The 22,044-nt window shown below is 43.2% G+C and overlaps 1 protein-coding gene across 1 annotated transcript in view; it reads left to right on the top strand.

Moving 5' to 3' along the window:
• Positions 1-22,044, top strand: part of ZNF704 (zinc finger protein 704) — a 99,760-nt gene that overhangs the window by 60,724 nt on the left and 16,992 nt on the right. Inside the window, exons 3-4 of the mRNA XM_054193219.1 lie at positions 13,483-13,586; positions 19,125-19,357. Coding sequence (XP_054049194.1) covers positions 13,483-13,586; positions 19,125-19,357 — 337 coding nt within the window. The remainder of the gene's footprint in view (positions 1-13,482; positions 13,587-19,124; positions 19,358-22,044) is intronic.

The following is a 22,044-nucleotide window of genomic DNA, read 5'->3' on the forward strand; positions in this document are numbered from 1 at the left end:
CTTAACTGCACATCCATCTCCTCGAATGGCCTGGCAGATTCTTGTAGTTTTGTAGTGTCTGGTTTTATATCCACCATTTTTTAAATATCTTCAGTTCATATCCATGCAACAAATGTTTAAATCGTGGGATGAGAAGATGGCCATCCATAAGGTTTTACTTGGTTCCTGTGGAAGAATTTAAGTTGTTAAGGATCTTTGAAAGGGTTGAACAATTGTTTTAAAGGCAAGAAGAAAGACTGGTGTTTACCTTAAATATATTTCATCTTTATAAGAGATGGTTCAGAGAAGAGATGTCTTGGTGCCCTGTTTGTTTCAAGACCAGGTGCCCTTGTTGAGACACTTTGTGTTAGCTGGGTCTGGAGATCTGGTGGTGGTACTTCACAGTTCATAATGTGAAGTTCGAATTTTGGGTGACAATCAAACAACGCAAACCTCTCATCTGTAACTGTGAGATAAAGAAACCTGCAACCCTCCTGAAAAATCTGAAAGACTTAATGGTAAACTACATGTCACCTGAAATGAGATAATAGAGTAGAAAGGGATTATACAGTATAGAGTGTGTGCAATGTGGTTTTACTTACCACAGAATGTATTTTTAATGTGGTGGTATCTATTTCAGTCTGTAATCTAGCACGTTCTTTCCTAAAACAGAAGGACCCAGTCCTTCTTTAGCTCTTCAACACATGGCCCATCAGTCAGAACTTCAGCTTCTCTCCTGAATCATCGTGGCATAGAATCGGTGAAGGTAGTTTCTTGCCACTGGAATAGCCTTGGGGGCTTCGCTTTGTATTTTTCACATACAATTTGGGGCAACTGTGGGTTGCTATAAATTGTGTCAGTGTCTGGGTCTCTGGCTGACTGAGACATTATCATTCAGGAAATCCTGTTACCATTTCTTCGCTGGCAATGGGGCATATCCTGAACAGTGGCTTGATAAACATAGAAAGAGCTTGATGTAAAGAAATACTGAAGTTACTGTGTATGTTCACATCAAAAAAGAGATTTATAGGAGGAGATGTCATAATAAATAAAGCAGTGATGAGTTTAGAGCTTCTGCTGTGCATGTCTGGTATTGTGAAAACAACAGAACAATTGGAAAAGTAACTAAATCAAACCTGATAAAAGGTAATATTTGTCTCCTGGATAACGTAACTAGATTGCAGTGCTCCCTGCCGTAGAACATGACTGAAGCCCAGACATGAGGACAATGTACAGACGAGGGAGATAATGTGGAAGAGTACCCAGGGTGATAGCTGATTAAAAATGTATTGGAAGATCTACGTTTTGTTTGTGTTTTTTTAATCTGGTCAGGTCACAGAATGTAAGAAAATTCATAATTCCTTGGAATGGTATAGTATATTGATTGTGGGCACATCCCTATTGCATCATCCTTTGAAACAGTCAGTGTTGGCCACAGAGTACCAGACCAAATGGCCTGCAGAGCCCCACATATAAAGTGTGGGAGTTTATGCATTACCGATATTTGCACTGTATACCCTACCGCCCTCCCTGAAAACTGTCTGGAAGTGCTGCTATCTCAATAACATTCCTTCTTGAGAAAATGAAAACCAAGAAAGGAAAATCATGAAAATCTGGCCTGTAATCAGGTTGGGTGTAAAGAGAAATGTTAGTCGTGTTTGTGACTGAATTTTGAAGGAAACATTTTAGTCAGCCTTTCAAAAAGAAAAAAAAATTCTCTAGCACCAATTAATTCCAACTTCATTAGCTGTAAACAAGTGATGAAGAGAAGGGCAGTGGGGTTGTATTGTTCATTACAGATGACTGAGCTATCCTTGTGAGTCAAATCAAAGAGATTTCAGCAGAGACAGGGAAATAATACTGTCCTTGTAGGAGATGTGGGCGAGACCATATCAATAACACTTGGAGCTCTGTTTGTGATCGATGTACTTGGCATCAACACGGGATGAACACAGGCTTGTAGGATGATCAGGGAAGTGGGAAGAGAACCCATCTGAATAGGTGTACCTGGAAACTCTCCATGGAATGTGTGTGCTTAGACAAAACAGCTGTCAGCTAGATATCACAGGTACTGTTGTCAACGTAGCCCTGCAGAACTGGTCCAAGGACATGGAGATGAAGGGAAGGTGAGAGTGGAGAGGACAAAATGAGCTAGCTCTGTGCCTTCCCTGTTCTGAAACAGGTTTCTAAGATTGAGAAGGACAAAAACCCAACCTGTTGTGAGGTGAGCCGTGGTGTGCGTCTCCTGAATCGCTGCAATAGCAAAGGATGACCCTGGGAGATACTTTACAGTGCTGTGACCTCTTAGCTCAAGTATGCCATAGAAACAATGGTTTAATTTTTGGAAATTCCGTTCTTTAGGATATAATATCTTGCTTTGGCAGAAAGCGGAGGGTCATCTCAGAGGTGTTTCTGCCTCTAGTCTCCAAATCTCTTTCAGCAGTACTGGTGGCTGTGGACAGCCTGGTCCAGAATTGGTAGTTTTTTTCTTTACAATTTTATTTGCTTCTAGCTTTAAACAAATAAGGAGCTGGAAAGCCCAAAAGACTGACATGTAAATATTAACAATGAACAGAAACTGACCCTGTGGGTCATTTTTGAGACTGATTTGATTTCAGCAAAGTGCTCGCCATCTTCTTCACATTAGCAGTTATATGTAGTAACAGGACAGCATGCTTGTGGCTCTGATTTGGTGAGAGGAAAACTTGCAGGCTTTTTCAAGTGTTTCATCAATGTATATTTTATTTGAAAAAAAACCCCGTATTTTAATGTGTGAAGGAAAAAAGCAGTTAAATATTATTTTAAAGTTGACTTACAGCAGCTTTTTAGAGATAAATTGTGCTAAACCAATGATCCATGTAGATCTGTTAGGACTGTATATAGGCATTGATATTATAAAATATATTTTGTGAATGTTAGAACTAAGTTCTAACTTAGAAGTTCTAACTAAGTTCTAACTTAGAACTAAGTTCTAACTTAGTTCTTTGGCAGAAAGAGTTAAAGAGTTAAAAGAGTTTAAAAGAAGTTAAAGCTAACTTAGTTCTTAGTTCTAAGTTAGAACTAAGAATCATCCTGTTTGCAATAGATGAGGGGGAAAGAAGAAGGAAGAGCAAAAAATTTCTGGCCTTGTATTTTGTATTTTACTTTGGGAAAGACAAAGTACGCGTAGCATCTGCCATAAGGATATCTTCAGCTGGTAAAATAATTCTTCTCAAAAGTTAAGGAAGATTTACAGGAAAAACAGTTTTGCAAAAGGCGGAGTGAGAGCACTGTGAAAAAGAGACATCAGATGCGGTGGTACTTGGGGGGCTCTGACTGCGGGGCCGGGTGAGGGTCGCAAACAGCAGCAGGCACTGGAACTGGGACGCTGGCTACCTGGGGAGGCAAAGTGTCTAACCCTCTCTGTCTGTTACCAGCTGGCATCAGCTGTCCCCTTAGCACATCACACCGCTTCCTGGCACCGTTCTTATTACATGCACTTCATGAGCTGCGACCGTCGGGGTTTTGTTCTTTTTTTCCATTTCCATCTTTTTCTGTTTTCAGCATGATGAGTTGTATTGCATTGAGTGGTACCTCTTGGGCATCGGAGCAAGTGGTCCAGCCCCTTTCCCTGAAGAAAGCATCAGAAGTGCAAGATGTTCTTTCTGTAAACAGTACCCCATCAAAGCAATCCCATTTATGAAAGGGGGTGTGCCTGCGACCAAGCTAAAACAGTAGCTAAGGCGAAGGCAGAAAAGGGATGAACATGAATATATTGGGTAATATTTGGAAGAATTGGTCTGTTGCTTCGGGGCATCTCTATACTTGGTTTGTAGAGACTGAGTTATTTATTGCATCAGCAAGTGGCCTCTAAAATAGAGGAGATGGAACAGAAAATCTTTCTAGAAAATCTTGGAGGCTTGTGGGTGACGGTAAGGTATAACCATTCTCTGCAGGGTTCTGTTATTCCTTTATGAATTTAATTTTTGCTTTGCACTCATAATCTATCAAGTAATTACCATTTATTTGGTTGTTCTGTTTTGAAGCAGACAGTTTCTGTGTCGTATTCCTACTTCAGCTTCTGTCGTTGCCCCGAGGGCTCTGCACCAGATAAGTTCTCCTGATATGTCCCAGCTGTTTGAAAAGTAAAAATTATTCATTGGATGAACTTCTTCAATACATAGAATAAATTGTTCCTGTACACTGCGGCTTACCTCCAAGTGTTGAATTTGGCTTGCTTAACTGTTTCCATTTATGCAGAGTATTTAAAAACTGTCGATTTTATCACTGGGCAATAATGAAAGCAGTGTTTTATTACCCATCCTCTCCCTCCTCACCCCCAGCACACTGTATCCTGCGTTTTGTAAATCAGAAGGCAACCTAGAGTTCAGTCCTGTTCCTATTTGGATAGGTTTGAAATTTCAGCTGCCTTCAAGGAAGGCAGATGAGTTGCTTAAGAAGTGGTGATAAAAAAAGGCTTAAACAAAAAAGGCATTTTCCATCTGTTTTGCAGGCTTTCCCTTAAACGGACTTTTCTGGGGAGTCTTAGAGGGCAAATCAGCTATTCCTGCCACCAGGCTGTAGAGGGGATGGCGGCAGCAGAGCGTGTCCATGGGATGCGTTTGCACCAAATGACAGAAATCGCAGTAATTTCGCGTCCTTTTTGCTGCTGGTGCAGCTCTGCCAGTGCTCACCAGAGAGGTCTGGTGCAGTGGTAGCCTACAGAGCAGCCAGAGTAGCATCACTGGGTTGTAGCCCCGCAGGGAGGAGGATGACATTGGGAAAGTGTGCTCAGGGGCTCCCTGGGGATGTGCCTGGCTCAGGAAGCTGTCTGTTCTCCGGGGTCTTGAGGAGGGGGCAGAGGCAACCGAGAGACAGGTGAGACCCCCGAGTATGGGAGAGTACACCTGCCAGCCTTTGGAACCAAGTATCATGTTTTCTTTGTAATTTAAATACAAACAGTTGTAAAAGCCAATTGATTATATTCTGTCAAGTTTTAGTGCTTTTAATGATAATGGCTAGAGAACCATAGAACCATAGGGTTGGAAGGGACCTCTGGAGATGATCTAGTCCAACCCCCCTGCCAGAGCAGGGTCACCTAGAGCAGGTTGCACAGGAACGCCTCCAGGCGGGTTTTGAATGTCTCCAGAGACGGAGACTCCACCACCTCTCTGGGCAGCCTGTTCCAGTGCTCTGCCACCCTCAAAGTAAAGAAGTTCCTCCTCATGTTCAGGGGGAACTTCCTATGCTCAAGTTTGTGCCCGTTACCTCTTGTCCTGTCCCCGGACACCACTGAAAAGAGCCTGGCCCCATCCTCCTGACACCCACCCTTTAAGTATTTATAAGTGTTGATAAGATCCCCCCTCATTCGTCTTTTTTCCAGACTGAAGAGACCCAAATCCCTCAGCCTTTCTTCATAAGAGAGGTGCTCCAGTCCCTTGATCATCTTTGTAGCTCTCTGCTGCACCCTCTCCAGCAGTTCCCTGTCCTTCTTGAACCGGGGAGCCCAGAACTGGACACAGTACTCCAGGTGCGGCCTCACCAGAGCAGAGTAGAGGGGGAGGATGACCTCCCTCAACCTGCTGGCCACACTCTTCTTGATGCACCCCAGGATGCCATTGTCTTTCTTGGCCACAAGGGCACATTGCTGGCTCATGGTCATCCTGTTGTCAACCAGGACTCCCAGGTCTCTTTCCACAGAGCTGCTCTCCAGCAGGTCAGCCCCCAGCCTGTACTGGTGCATGGGGTTGTTCCTCCCCAGGTGCAGCACCCTACATTTGCCCTTGTTGAATTTCATAAGGTTCCTGTCTGCCCAAATCTCCAACCTGTCTAGGTATAGAGAAATACCTGTTTGTTACAGAGTCTTCTTTCTGTGGAGCAGTGGAAGGTCTGATGTGAGGAAGAATAAAAGACTTTGAGAAACACACCTGCATTACACATCACTTTCTCTTCATTTCTTCTCTTAACCGTGTTTTCTTCTCCAGGATGCTGAGAACCACTCTCTGTGAATGTCTCCCATGTGATACCACTAATTTGCAGAGACTTTTTATTGTCTTTAAACCATTACAGTCCAGATAGAAAGTCTGTGTCTGCATTGCTGATGACTCGATCAGCTCTCCTTGGCCTCTTAACAGACCCGCCAGGCTTCCAAAGGTCCTTGGAATAATTGAATCACAAAATCTTTCAGCTTGGCTGGGGGTGGTAGAAAGCTTTGAGGTGGCCTTTGAAGCACTTTTCTTTTTTCCTTGAGAAGTTCAGGTATATATGTTTTTAGAAGAAAAGTTCCTGTGTTAGTATAATAAACAACTTTATCATAATTAATTTCTAATCTCTGTCAGTATCCTAAAAAATTGCTGGTGTATAACCAGAACACCAGAGAGAGACACAGAAATGGCAATTATTTTGTGTATGAACTAGATTGCAAATACCACAAAATTAAGAGTGGAAAAGGTTAATTCTCTGTTTGGCCATGATGAGCAAAGGCAGAAATCCCTAACTTCTAATTAGCGCATGCTATTATTGTGTCTGTGCTTCGGATATCAAACGCCAGTTCTCTTTTTAGATGTGTAAATAGTAATGCTCCCTTAAGTTTTAAGATGATCATTATAGTACTGTAATGGTTTAATATAATCTTTGAAAATATTTCCCTTTGCTTTTTGCTTTATTGTGAAAAGTTACAGCTTTTACCAAAGAGGACTTAGGAACACAGACTGGTTATATGGATCATTCTCTCTACAATTTTTCCTTTTGTCTTTGGCAAGCAGGTTAATTTTAAATCTTTATAATCAAGAAACAAACCTAACAGCAACTAGTGAGATCATTCATTTATCTGTACTGTCAATATTTTGAGTTGTTAAATGGTAATCAAATATTATCGTAAATGTAAGGTATTTTATGGATTAATGATATTTTGCGGCATGATACTGTAGATCTTTTCTCAAGACAGAAGACTAGTTGTAGTTACTTTAGATATCTGGAGTCACAGCCACATACATGGCTTTTCTTGACGGTTCCTTGTTAGGATGTTGCCTTTGCCATTAATGAAGAGTTGAAGAAACCTAAAATCTTTTTACTTAACTGTAGAATGTAATTTAGGATTTTTATTTCTTTCAGAAGTACTTCTGTTGTTACTAGTGCACTGATTACAATGATTCATTGTATGATGAATCGTATTTTTGGCATATAAAAGCCTGTAACAACATGCTTATCTATCAGTATCGATACAGTGCTCAGTATGACGGCATCAGTGTGATGGGGCTATAATCAGGTGGTCAAAATTCAAGACTTCAGGGGTCTCTCTATGAGCATTTAGAACTATAAGTATGGGAGGGAGAGAACACCTCTCCTATGAATGCAGGCTGAGAGAGTTGGGGTTGTTCAGCCTGGAGAAGAGAAGGCTCCGGGGAGACCTTATAGCAGCCTTCCAGTACCTAAAGGGGACCTATGGCAAAGATGGGGAGGGACTCACTGTCAGAGAGTGGAGCAATAGGACGAGGAGTAATGGCTTCAAACCGGAGGAGGAGAGGAGAGATTTACATTAGATATCAGGAAGAAATTTTTCACTATGAGGGTGGTGAGGCCCTGGAACAGGTTGCCCAGGGAAGTTGTGGATGCCCCAACCCTGGCGGTGTTCAAGGCCAGGCTGGATGGGGCTTTGAGCAGCCCACCTCCCCAGTGAGAGGTGTCCCTGCCCATGGCAGGGAGGTTGGAGCTAGATGATCTTTAAGGTCCCTTCCAACCTAAACCATTCTATGATTCTATACTGTTATTCTGTCTTAATTGTAGCATATTAATGCATGCATATTTATACGTTATTTCCTTAACAAAAGGTCCAAGATGTTTTGTGAACCACTGTCATCAGCTGGTTTTTGTGTGGAGGACGGAAGCCAGCTAACATAGCATACTAGCATTTTTGTGCCTGGCTGCCACTGTTCTTGATCAATCCTAGTTAAAAATTTTTATTCTAATTATTTTTTACTGGGTCCCTCTGGTGGGGATAGCAGTAAGAAATAGGTAAGCGCATGCCTCTGCCAAAACAAAGAAAAATGTAAACCTTTTAATAAATCTGAATGTTTCGGGCATGTGGGCTTCAGGTGGTTATTCTTTAGAAAGTAGGATAAGGAGAGGCAAGCTCAGCAGCGCTGGAACAGCAGGGGGATGTGGCTCTGCAGAAGAAGGCTGGGTCTGTGACCATCAGCTTCTGTAGCCAACCTCCACTTGAAGTAATTGGAAATGTCCTTCCCCTTCCCTTCTCTGTGGGCTCATCTCCTGGTGGTCCTGCCAGCTGGAGGATGCTGCCCCCGCTCTCCCCTCCCACCTTCTCAGTGGGAGTGTAGCCCTGGTGAAGAAGCGCTGCCTGGTCCGCACTCACGCGGTGTCAGGGCAGCTCCGGAGCACAGGAGGGCACTTCCCATAGGGCAAACCCGTGCATCGTTGCTTTGAGCATCGCGGCGCTGGAGTCAGAGGTCACGGGTCAGGGAATTAATTGAAACCTTTGGAGTTGTGGGCAGGGAAGATAAATGTCTCTCTGTTTTTTTTTATTTTTCCTTTGCTTAAAATGAGCTTAAGTTTTCCTTTTCAATAAGGTCAATTTTATAAAAAATACCTGCTACCACTACCAGTTTCTCTGCTGAAAGAATATTCTCCATAACTCTTAAAATATGGTTGGGTAAAGTACTGACCGAAGATGCAGTCTTTCCAAGAGGAAGAATTGCAGGCTTTTTGGTCCAAGCCGGGCAAATAGTAAAGGATGGACCAAAGACTTGAAAACTAGAATGAAATATGTATTTTTAAGGATTTTTGAGAGAAAGCCTAAAAAACCCGGTAGTTCCACCTATAAATGATAGTGTGGCTGATACAGAGAAAAAACAGCAGAGGTGTGGTGTAGGTGTGTCCAGGTGGGAATAAGGCTTACTAGGGAGTGTGAAGGTGATGGTGGCCAGAAGAGGACCTGTGCACCTTTTGCAAAGGAAGGTCAGGGAGACATCCCCTCGCCAGAAAGTTGCTAGTAGGGAGGAACGACACCAAAAGCTTAAGCTGGATTCAGTCCTGTAAGGAAACACAAGTCCTAGGGGGAATCAGCTGCTGGCTGAGGCAATGGGACAGTAGGACATGGGCTGTTGTGTCGTCTTTCGACATGGCTATAGTACAAGCAGTTTTGGGACACTTGCGTAGCCTTGGACTTGTCTTGGACCCTCTTTTGCTCATCTTTTGGAGCTTAAATCCAGCCTTTCCTCGCAGAGGGCTCTGACTGACAAGATGTGATAGTTTCTTAACACCATTAAATGAATTTTAAAAAATGGTCAATTCATCAGCAAAGCAAAGGAAAAGATTGAGTAAGAGTGAGTGTAGTAACTAATTTGAATTTGATCTTGGCTATTGAAGAGAAGGACTATTTTAAATACCAGGCTAACCAGGTTAGAGTATCATAGGGATCACGTGAAACCATTCTCCCTGCCGAGGAAGCAAGGAGACATGAAGCTGAGACATGGGGTGGTGGTAAAAGATCTGTCCTCAAGGGCCTCTAACTTCCGCTGCTTATGCCTGAACTTGTTCATTAAAATTCAGTTATTTGCATGTGTTTGGATTTACAAAGACTTGGAAATAAAAGATCCAAAACAGTTTGGTCTCAAATACAGACTGGGCTGACACAAACATATCCATCCAGAAGCTGGGAGGCTGCATTTGGAGGCTGGAATGTGGGATTGGAGAAAAGAAATCTTCATAGCTATGCCGTAGATGATTTTACAACTGATCTAGATTTCATTGCACCTAATAACAGGATAAGCAATGGCAGGGATTATAACTTTGCTCTGCAGAAAATCACCTTAGCAGTGGTGGAATAAATGGTTTGTGAACAATCGATGTGTAACGGACAAGTTATTCTCCCCTCTGAGTGCAAATACTGTTCAACAGCTGTGTGTAGGTTCAACTTTCCAGCGGAGAAAGCTGGAAAAGACTGGGGCAGTCTTAAGACATGGACTCGCATGTGATGCTGACTAAATGCAGATGGCTTGAGTGGTTCCTGTCTTCAGTTTTATGCTTTGCCTCTCCCTCCAAGGCTGCTGCTGTTCCTGCAGTGGTGCTGGCTGAGTGATATGTGAAATATGTGTGTTTACATTTATAAGCCAAACTGTAAAAATGTGTTTGGGAGCAGAGTCACATAAGCCAGCACTTGTAGCTGCTAAAATTCTTGTGGCAGGGAAGTACGAACGGAGCATTCCTTGTTTGCCGGCTGCAGCTGAGGAGCAGAGGAGCAGTAAGTAGTAAAAATGACTGTGATTCGAAATGGGCAGGGAAAAAGTCCAAAGTTTTACTTATTTGGTCTTTCCATATTGAAAACCTGTTAAATTGGATCAGGTAGAACAAAACATTCCAGTAATTGCAAGAGTGTGGTTTAGCATGGTTAGAAATGTTGGAGGTAGGGTGGGGGTGGTCATGACCACTCCTGTCCTTTGCCTACCCCTGAAAACTTTCATCTTAGACACAGATGCCAGTGCTGACAATTTTTGGGACTTTATTGACGAAATTATTGGTTGGGGTTTTTTTAAAGGGTTTTTTTTTAAAGGTTGGGTTTTTTAAAGGTTGGGTTTTCAGAGCAGCAGTCTGAGTCATTGTAGAAGGGAAAAGCATTGATACAGCAGAGCTAGAAGTTAAATTTATAGACTATTTGGAGGAACTTTGGGATTAGCTCTGGGTCTAGACTCTGACATCTTGACACCAACTTGGCCAACACTTGCAACAACTGCTGTAGCGTGATTTTGCAATTCTGCAGAGGCCTGGCTGGGAGCGCGTTAGTCCTGTTACCACACACACAGAATCGCCCTGTTGGAGGCCTGATTCCAAACACTAGCGATCAGCTTCTCCAGTGTATCAGGAACCTGTGGTCATTTTGTCTTCATACGTTGCAGAAATGGAGATATTAGTGGTTCATCCATGGCTGGATAAAGGAGTAGGGACAGTTAGTGTAGTCTTGCAGGAGTGGACTACAGAGCAGCTGAATGCTTCCCAGAGAGTGGGTTTTCATACTGGGATGTTAGGTAATGGGAAAATCATCTGGCAGGGTTGGTCTCCAGAAAATGTAGCATCTCCACGACATCTTTGAGGAAAGGTCTTCTGGACCCAGAGGAATTTGGCATTCTGAGTAAAGTACTCCTTTGCAGGCGAGAAGACCTGATGGGTGATGGATTCGGGTATTAGCTGATTATAGCAGATATCCAAGACATTTCCAGTACTTGATGATGACCATATGGCTGCTGTGCTCTTCGCAAAAGCCTTGGCTGAAGGAAAGGAGGCTTTCTATGGATATATTCAGAATGTAGCAGGAACCACCATGAGTGTTTCAGTTCCAGGCACTGATGTGTTGCAAAAGACAGTCATGAGAGCTAAGCTGTTGCACGGCATGGGAGAGTGTTCATCGGCATCTGTGCGGGTCCTTGCATCAGCCAGAAAGCAGCTGTGCACTTTTTCATGGACAAGCTTGAGGTTTGCTCACTAACATATCAAGGGGCTGTGACTGTAGCATAGTTTCCAGTTAATGTTCCTTTACCCTGATGGGTGAAATGGGATTCTAGGAAGGGGACTGCAAGCAGCATGGTGACTTTTGGTGACTTACCCATCAACAGGTGACAGAAAACATCAGGTAGATGAACACTTCTTATATTGGGCTTTAAATAAAGACTCAACCTGATCAGTTAAGTAGAGCTCGTTTCAAGGCACGGAGGAAATTCTAGAAACCCCACAATGCAGCATAGAGGGGGGGAATGTATTCTTTTATAAGAACAAATTTAACTTGATCTCTGGTAAATTAGAAGATGGGCTTGGATGATCAATTGTATGTTTGAAAGCAGGTGTTTTCAAGAAGCTATCTGTCCAGGTTCCACAGTCCCACAAGGATGGAAAGCTAAAGTCTCCTAAACCTAGTGGGTTTACCAGTTCTGTTTTGGTATGTACACTCTTCAGAATTGTATGTTATACTGTTAACCTGTCAGGAAAAATTACTTTTGGGGAAAAAAAAAGCGATAGTATGTACATTTTTATAGACCATGAAAATTCTGCATTGTCTAAAATAAACATTGCTCCTTGAGCAGTGGGTCACTGAAGCCTGGTTTCTAGAGACAGCCGTTGTCTCCAAATCCTCTTCTCCCTCCCCTGGAAAGCTGGCTGCCCTCCTCTCCCTTATTACCCCTTTCCCATGCCTTCTCCTCTGCTGCTATGCTGCTTTTATGGTTGTTTTTTTCCCCCAGAACTCATCGGCCTCAACTGCATGAATCGAAGCAGTGACTTAGGGCTGGTTCCCAGCGAGGCCGAGCTACAGCAGCGATGGGTCCCTCTCTTTCCACTGCACTGTCCCACTGGCTCAGGCACCCATCACACCTGCAGAAAAACTCCCCCACTGCACTGGTTTTCTGCCAATTTACTAATTATATTAAAGAATTAGTTTATAATTTGACTAGGAGAAATTCAGGATGAGTCTTTTGGAGAGAGTACGGGAAGTTTAATAGTGTTAAGCGGAAGCAACAAAGAAAAAAAATCACATCCCTCAGTTCCAGTTCATAGCTCTTCCTCACCCTACAGCGAGCAGTGTAGGTTGTCGTGGCTTAACCCCAACCAGCAACTGTGACCACGCAGCTGCTTGCTCAATTCTCCCCCTTCCCAGTGGGATGGGGAGAAGAATCAGGAAAATAAGGAAAACTCGTGGGTTGAGATAAAGACAGTTTTATAAGTAAAGCAAAGTGAAACAAGGAATTCATTCACTGCTTCCCATCGGCAGGCAGGTGTTCAGCCATCCCCAGGGAAGCAAGGCTCCATGACTTGTAACGGTTACTTGGGAAGACAAACGCCATCACTCCGAATGTCCCCCCTTCCTCCTTCTTCCCCCAGCCTTATATACTGAGCATAACATCATATAGTCAGTTGGGGTCAGCTGTCGCAGCCGTGTCCCCTCCCAACTTCTTGTGCCCTCCCAGCCTGCTTGCTGGTGGGGCGGTGTGAGGATCAGAAAAGGCCTTGAGAGCTTAGCAATAACTAAAACCACCGTCACCCTATCAACACTATTCTCATCCCAAATCCAAAACGTAGCACTGTGCCAGCTGCCAGCAAGAAAGTTAACTCTATGCCAGCCGAAACCACGACAGTTATTAATGTTACTGGTAATCTTACAGGGTTTTGCATCTCTATGTCTTCATCCAAGGAAAAAAACTTAGACACTTAGCTTTAAGGATATGAAATTCTGAAAAAGGGGAACAGGGTCAAACTAATGGAGGGTCACAGTAATCCTGACAATTTTATACAAAGATGTACTCTCTTTTCCCACTGCCTTTCTTATTTACGCTGAACTTGTTTTCTTAAAGTAGCCACTTGGTATGCTCAGGTTGCCAGAAGGCGAAAGCTTTGAGAACTCTGTTTGGTGGCTTGCTTCAGTTACTGACTTAGGGTTTGGTCTGTTATTAAAAAAAAAAAAAATACTAGAAAAAGTTAAGCATTTGCTGATGTGTTCCCTTCCTCCTGTTCACTGTGTTTCAGAAAATCTTCAGAAGAACTGGACATGGATAAAGTAACAGCAGCCATGGTACTCACCAGTTTATCCACCAGCCCTTTGGTCCGCAGCCCTCCTGTCCGACCCAACGGTAAGCCTTCACAGCGGCGCCTGGGCAGGGGCTGTGTACACGGGGGGCTTGTTTCCAGGAGTTGTGGCTATGGTGGAGGACAAAGGAGGACTGGCAGTGGTGCCTACGTGCTGGGGATCGTACTGAGGGAGCTTTGCTCCCGCATAGTCGAGGTCTTGGTGCAGCATTAGCAGAAATTAGAAGAAACCTTTTCTGTAACCATAAAGTGGCTCCAGTTTATGAAACAGGAGATGCCTCATGTCATAAATGGGAGATAAGCACTACAGAAGATCTGATAACCTCACTGTAACGCTAATTTTCCAAACAGCTAATTTGCATTTGCACATACGCAGTAAACACAAAAGCAGTGGTTAAAAAGTGCATTAAAAAGAGTGTGGCCAGCAGATTGAGGGAGGTCATCCTCCCCCTCTACTCTGCCCTGGTGGGGCCGCATCTGGAGTACTGTGTCCAGTTCTGGGCTCCCCGGTTCAAGAAGGACAGGGAACTGCTGGAGAGAGTCCAGCAGAGGGCTACAAAGATGATCAAGGGACTGGAGCACCTCTCTTATGAGGACGGGCTGAGAGACCTGGGGCTGTTTAGCCTGGAGGACACTGAGAGGGGATCCCATCAATGCTTATCAATATCTAAAGGGCAGGTGTCAAGAGGATGGGCCAGACTCTTTTCAGTGGTGCCTGGTGGCTGGACAAGGGGCAACGGGCACAAGCTGGAACACAGGAAAATCCATCTGAACATGAGGAAAAACTTCTTTACTTTGAGGGTGGCGGAGCACTGGAACAGGCTGCACAGAGAGGTGGTGGAGACTCCTTCTCTGGAGACATTCAAAACCCTCCTGGACACGTTCCTGTCCAGCCTGCTCTTGGTGACCCTGCTTTGCCAGGAGGGTTGGACTAGATGATCTCCAGAGGCCCCTTCCGACCCCTGTCATTCTGTGGTTCTTGTCCCCACCTCATGGAAATCAGATCAGATTTTACTCAACACTGCAATGAGGCAAAGCACTTCCAGGTGACAGCCCTCAGCAGAGAGGCTGTGCACTAGCAGTCTGCATGGCGACAGGTCTGTTTCTGCCGTTGCAGGATTAGACCCTCAGTTCCTCTGCCCTTTGTAACTCTCTGATGGTCTACCATCAAATCCATAATCCCTTAAAAGACTACTCCATTCATGGTATAGCAGAAGACACACAAATGAAAATAAATCTATAAAGTTAATGGTAATAATGAGATTGCTAATGAAATATAATTAATCTATGCAAGCTTGACTGCATTTACAAGAAATTCTTAAAAGTGTTATATTTTAAGGAATAATTTAAATTAGGACACCCTTGTTAGGATGTCTCAGTATTTTGTGTGAGTGGCTTTTCTTACTCATAACTGTTAAATTGACACTAAATGCCCTTCTACTGTAAATAATTGGAGTACTTTGAGGAATACTAACTGATTGCAAATTAATGGGTAAATAGTCTTAGCAGTTCTTCATGGAAGCAGGGGCAATCCGCTGAATGATGTTGTACCATGGATGTTGTACCAAGGAATCTGTACCATGAGAAATGTCCCAGCTTTCAGGACTTTTGAACAAACAGTGTGGTTTTTTTCATTCCTTTCCAGAAAACTTAAATTTTGCCCATTTCGCTGGAAGTCTAGCCATGAGCACCCATGGCTCCTACATGTGTGCTTTCCACACACTTGGCAAATGTTGAAACCAGAAGCATTTATGGAGTATCACTGCCCTGAGGAGCCCTGGGAAACCTCTGGCGGTGACATCCCCAGCGACTGTCCCACCTCAGGGCTGGAGGTTGCCAGCCCCCAGGGAAGGCCAATGGAAGGTAGAAAACATTCCTGCTCTCCAGCTGCTCCGGGTCACAGCCAAAACCACAGATGAAGGTGGATCTGTGCTGATGTCCCAGGCAGGGATTCAGAGTGGCTGAGGCACGTGCATGTCCCACGTTGCATCCCTGCTCATGGGGAGCTGCTCTCGTGTGGGGCAAGGCAGTATCTGCCACCTTAAAGAGTTTGAGCAGATGACAGTTGTCAGGAGCAGTGGTGCATGCTGTCGGTTGGAAAGATCTTCCAAACAAGCCCTTTTGAATTGCTAATAGGTAAATGGTAGCTGTTAACTGCCTTTGATATTTCTTCATGCAGCCTGAGTGCTCTTTGATATTTCTTCACATAGCTTGTCTGCTTGTTTCCCGAAATCTGGGAAAACAAGCCTGAAAAAGTAGTTCACGTATTTTCAGTAGTCACAGACAACATTTTGAAGCTGTTGTTGGGCACCTTCTCCCTGAATATCTTAGTTTTTCCTGAGTGAAGCCTTACTAAAGACTTCCATGAAAGTGTAAAGATTTGATAATTCAAAGCTCAATTGGTGTTGCAGGGCTAGGCTCTGATCTCAGTAATACGAGCTACAAATGTACTAATGATTAATTCTTTCTACATCCTTTTCCAAAAAAGGGCAGTAAGTAGCAGTGTAATTAAAGGAACATTTGTTTAAACAAATGGAATTTTGCCTAGAAGTGAAAAAAACCCTACAAAACAAACATTAGCATTAATATTAAAACTTTTTTACTTTGAGGGTGGCGGAGCCCTGGAACAGGCTGCCCAGAGAGGTGGTGGAGTCTCCTTCTCTGGAGACATTCAAAACCCGCCTGGATGCGTTCCTGTCCAGCCTGCTTTAGGTGACCCTGCTCTGGCAGGGGGGTTGGACTAGATGATCACCGAAGGTCCCATCCAACCGCTGCCATTCTGCAATTCTGTGATTAAAGTCTGATCTGTCTGGAATTACTGGGGATGACCCCCCATGTAAACTGGACCAGAGTTTGGCCCTTGATTCCCTGCAGCTGAGTAATATTTGGTCTGGTTCTCTTTCACGCAACTCCAGTAATGTGAAAAGAGCCCCAAAATAAGAGTAAGTTGCATTTATTTATATTTTAAATTTCTTTTCATTGACAGATTTGTTAGTATTAATGAGAACCAGTGTTTGTTTTTTCCCTGGTGTTAGCCTCGTTCAGTCTTTTCCATACTGCTTTTAAAAATTCTTGATTTATATCTCTTTCTCAGCAAGGTGAGGAGAAACTGTAAACCCTGAGAATACAAAGTACCACCATAAATGTGTCAGAAAGTAGTTGAAAGGGTGTTGTTTCCTTTGGTGTTCTGAAGTGGAAATTTTAAGCTACGCTGAGGTCACAAGTTGATACCAGATGTACTTCTTGGCTTTGGCACGAGACGCAAGTATAAATACTTAAAAGAAACAAAACCCGCCTCCATTACAGTCACATGAAGGCTGTAATCACGAACCAAAACATGACATTTTCATGTGTGAACTTATTAGCTACCGGAAATGTATATGTCCTTTTCCAAAGAGGAATTTGCCGGGGGGAGGGAGGGTTGATCCCATTTATTCTCTGTGGCCCTAATCAGTAAGTGCAGGGACTTGGCTGCTGCCCTCGCAAGGGGTTATTTTTATGCATGTGCTTACATGATGGAGCGCTGCATTCTGTTTTGTGAGCAGCTGATGTTAACGATCAAGGATTTCATCCAAAAACAACTGAGTTAGGAGAAAAAAAAATAATTCATTGGTTTGGGGTTAAGCTTTTAGTAGCAGGTGGTAGACATTACTTTCTTGCTGATGTCATTAGTTAAATTTATCTGTAAGAAATTGAGAAGGAATGAAGGAGTGACTTCTGCAGAACTCTTAAAGGCAGGCGCTGGCTTGAAAAGACTCCTGTCTCGCACTTAAATAATGTTTCATGAGCAGATAAGATGTTATTTGCTTGCCAACTCCAAAGTTGGGTATTGCACAATACTCTGGCACCTACATTGTCATTGGGAAAAGCCTACAATGCCTGAATTAGGGAGAAACAGCACCTAAACCGTCCCTGCCCACATCCCCAAGCCCTGTGAGAACCTAAAACTTCAGGCAGAGCCACCTTTGGTGGCACTGCTGGACACGTGTGGGCCATACTTTTGATGAGTTGGTGGCTGACTGTCCTGGGTTGAGCGACACGGGACTAACTTCTCATCTAATGGTTGGGAGAACTCCACTTTTGGAAGACTCTAGTGTTGGAATTTGTGAAAATATTTACTTTATAACCGGCTAGGCTATGTGGGATTCAAGGTCTCGGTGTTTTCAAGCCTTGCCAGGTGCAGGGATGAGGAGGAGCGAGAGTCGGGCACTTGACCCAAGCTGGCCAACAAGATTATTTCATACCATGTATGACACTTTCAATATAAATTAGAAAGTTTGCTGCGTAGTTACTCTCTCCCTTGATGGCAGTGGTCCAGAGAACTTCTTGCCCCAGTGCCGGACCCCTGATCCCTTCCCTTCCTCCCAAAGCCATTGCACTCGCAGTGTCCAACACTTGCTGCCCACCGCTGGGAGCGCACAGCTTCCTGCTGATAGAATCGGCTGAGTATAATCCTTCTATATCTTATATTAGTATCGGGATCAACACTGGTTCTTTAGTATTATTGTTAATTATTTAGTATTATTCTATTAAATCTATTTATATTTTAACCCTTGTATTTCCATGTTTTCCCTGGTTTCCCTTCCCAGGTGGGGAGGAGTCATTGGGTGATAGAATAATTGTCTAATCGACAATAAATTGTTATGGGTTTTCTCAAACCTTAACACCTACGTACTCCTCTCCTGCAAAAAGCCCTTTAGGGACTGGGAAGAGTGACATGCCAATGTCTAATGCCTGAGGACCTCAGCACGTGAAGCATGGCTCAAGCTGTACTTCAGAGCAGTGCTGTTACTCCCACCCACCGTGTTGTAGAGTAACCTGTTAGTCTGAGCATCTGCTTCCCACCTGATATCAGGGGAACCACTGCAAGTGAGGAGGGAGTTTCTCCAGCGAGTAGGTGTGGAGGTGATCCAGCATTATGCATCCCACTTCCAAAACCAGATGCCTAACGATACACACGTATGAAGAAAAAAGGATATCCTTCCAAGGATACGTACCACTTCAATTAGAGATTCAAATTAGGCAGGGGAGTGTACACGGGGAGATAATGAGAAGACAGTTAGAGTGTAATTATGGTTTTCTTTGGTGTTTCAGTACTGGGATGATGATCATGTTTTTGCAGATCTGGTTAGTGCCCTGGGGCTCAGGGCATATGTCCTCTTCCCAGGGGATCTCCTGTTGGAGGTGGCCGTGCAGTGGCTTGGAGCTTGCTGTGATGCCCCACCACAGTCATGTGTTCCTATTGAAAGTCAAGGGTGTATTTGAAATGTTTCCCTTAATCATGCATGCAATATCTGACTGCTTATTGCGGTTTATGCTCCAGAACAGGTTATGTTTCCAAACCCAGCATTTCTTTTTTAAAAAGCACTTGTTTTTTAAAAATACCTGAAACATTAAATGTGGAATATGTCATTTGTGTGCAGTGGGATAGATGTGGTTGTCCTCTCTACATCCAACATTTTTGCTTTCCTTTGTTGAACGTACAGTTAATTACCAACATGGCATCTAAGCCTGAGATAGAAGAGCTGCTTAGCCCTAGCACAGGATATTGTTGTAATGATGGCTGTTGTTGTTCTTGACAGAATCCCTAAATGGATCTTGGAAAGAAGGAGGATTTGTGCCTTCTAGTACCAGCAGCAGTGGATACTGGAGCTGGAACGCTCCCAGTGACCAGTCCAACCCATCCACCCCATCTCCACCTCTGTCAGCTGACAGCTTCAAAGCTTTTCGGACACCTTCCCAGCCAGACGATGGTATTGATGAAGCTGAAACAAGCAACCTTCTCTTCGATGAACCCATTCCTAGGAAGAGAAAGGTCAGCCTCGCGTTAAATTTCCATACCCATGGGCAGATGGGATGTTGGTAGACGTATTTTGCTCTGAGAAAGGAACAGGTCACCCAAACAGCTCTGTGTGTGTATCCCTCCTCGACATCCGATGAACGTAGGTACTTAGCCGAGTCACTATGTCTTGTTCTACCTAGTCACCTACTGCACACACGTGCTGCCACCAGCACCGCATATTTGCTGGCAGATGGTGAGGTTCTACAGAGCCTCCTGCTCAGAAAACACTAGAGTGATTTCCAGAAGGTGTTGCCTCTGGCCATTCAAGGGATTTCTATCCAACTTTGGCAAATTCTTTGTATGCAGGATGCAACAGGCAGCCTTTAGATGTCATCGCAAAAACTGGATATGGCCTTAATACTTCTTGTTCCCTGAAAGTGCTGTTTGTCTGACAGCATGTCAGATACCTTAATACTGTGAAGCTTTCTCTGTGCAAACAGATGGAGTGAAAAAAGGAGACAGAGAGAGAGATCAAACCTGATGGCTTTTGCTGCAGTATTAGCAGTGGCCAAATTTATCCTCAGTAGGAGTGCAAAAGCAGACTAAATAAAACACAGCAAAGAAAAAAACCAAACCCAAAGTCCAAAACTAACCCCAAAAAAGCACCGTTATGCTAGCAAGCAAGCTCCTTTCAAAGAAAAAGAAAACAAAGAGATGGCACTAGTCCAAGTTGCCTTCCCTCCCAAGGCAACAGGACAGATTTTACATAGCAAGATGAAAAAGGGCTTTTTGTAAGGAGAAAAACCAGAGAATTTATCCTCCTTAGTGACTTTGTTTCTGGCTGAGTCTGAGACAGTTAATTCCTTCATCACAAGCAGGAAGAAGTTTTAATGATTGTTTAAACCTGTTCAGATTTATCCTTTTGCTCCAGAAGTTGCTTATTTGCCGACCCACGCTGTTCTGCCCTTGTTCGTGGGATAAGGGTGTAAAACGTTCACGCTTCTTACTGAAAAGGAAAAAAAAAATATTTTGGAAGACACCTTTGTTATAATAAATTAGAAGTTAGAGCTGACTGTTAAAGACAGAGCTGATGTTTGGGGGGGCAGGTGGGACAGGAGGAGCAGGAATGCAGAAGTGTGCTGCTTTGCCTTTTACTTCTCAGCTAAAGTTCAGCTTATTGGCATCGCTCTTCTTGCTCAGCTGCGATGAGACAGATGGGTTTGCAGCTGCCGTCTTTACTGTCGTATAAGTTGTCTTCGTATATTTCTATTTACCTACCCACCACAGACCTATTATGCTATCTGTTATGGTTCCAGGGGATTTTGCTCCGTAGGGCAAATGTTTGATTTAGATAAATAATAAGGTCACCTGCCAAACTTTGTTTTATAAATGAACTGCGTTTCCTGCAGGTTTTTTTATTCTGGCCCCAACACGGTCTTTTATCTGAGCAGCTTCACGCCTTTAGAAGCTGAAATAAAAATGTTCAGGTTATTTCTTCTTCAGGACTGCAAAAGTCAGAAGGAATAAACCTGGAAAAAGATCGATTGGTAAACTTACTTATTAACATTTCTTTCATTTTGTGTTTGAAAAATGTCATGTTAGCAACCACTTCCCATTAAGAAAGTTGTTTGCTTAAAAGTTTCCAGTAATGTAGTTATTCCTCACGAAACCATTTATGTTCCATTGTTTTCTTAAATAAAGATTAGGCCCGATTAGGCAATTTTGGGACTAGTCAGAAATGGAAGAAGGCTTTATGTTCTGTATTTCTACTGAGTAAGATTTCATTTAGTTACATTAAAATGCATGGGTGTTTGCAGACTCCTAGCACTGACAATAAAGCCAAATGGAGCTAGGAGATTGGTTTTACCATCAAACTGGAGATTGATGTTAAACCATTCTACGTTTATAAAGATGCATATGGTGTTCATGATGTCATATCAGAATTCCTAAGATGTAAATGATAAGCATGGTCTTCATCTTGCTGCCGTGGTTGGTTGTGGGTTTTTGAGTGATTATAGTATTTAGTAGTGTATTATAAAAGTAAAAAATGTCTCTATCAGAACTGCTAGATAGATTATATTTAATTTTAGCAAAAAAGAATTCTGTATCTATTGGAATGGTAGCTGTATTCTCAGATCAAAACATTATAGAGGGAAGTTACGTGCAGTTTATTCCAAAGTAGAAAGTTTTCACACAAACAGTATGATCAGGTACCTCAAATCTTAAAGCCCTTAGCATCCATACTTTCAAACAGGAGATGTTAGACTGTTAAACGGCCAGGTAACAATGAGAACATGCTACTACAATCAACTTGTATCTTAAAAAGCCCATCGGCTGAGATTTTTTAAAATTATCATAGAATCATAGAATGTGGTGGGGTGGAAGGGACCTTTAAAGGTCATCTAGTCCAACCCCCCTGCAATGAGCAGGGACATCTTTAACTAGATCAGGTTGCTCAGAGCCCTGTCCAACCTGACCTTGAACGTTTCCAGGGATGGGGCCTCCACCACCTCTCTGGGCAACCTGTTATATTCTAATCATTATCTTTCTAGCAGATGCTAAAACTTACCATCTACTGGCATGCAGCTCCAAAGGGTCCAAATTGAAGAAAGCACTGAATCAACTCTGAGGATGTGCTTGTTCCCTTTCTTTTTTTTAATTGAGCTTTATATAAATTTATTCATTTAATCTTACATGTAACTAAAATTATAGGATAATAA

The sequence above is a fragment of the Rissa tridactyla genome, chromosome 2 (genome assembly GCF_028500815.1).
Source record: "Rissa tridactyla isolate bRisTri1 chromosome 2, bRisTri1.patW.cur.20221130, whole genome shotgun sequence".
Taxonomy (NCBI): Eukaryota; Metazoa; Chordata; class Aves; order Charadriiformes; family Laridae; genus Rissa; species Rissa tridactyla.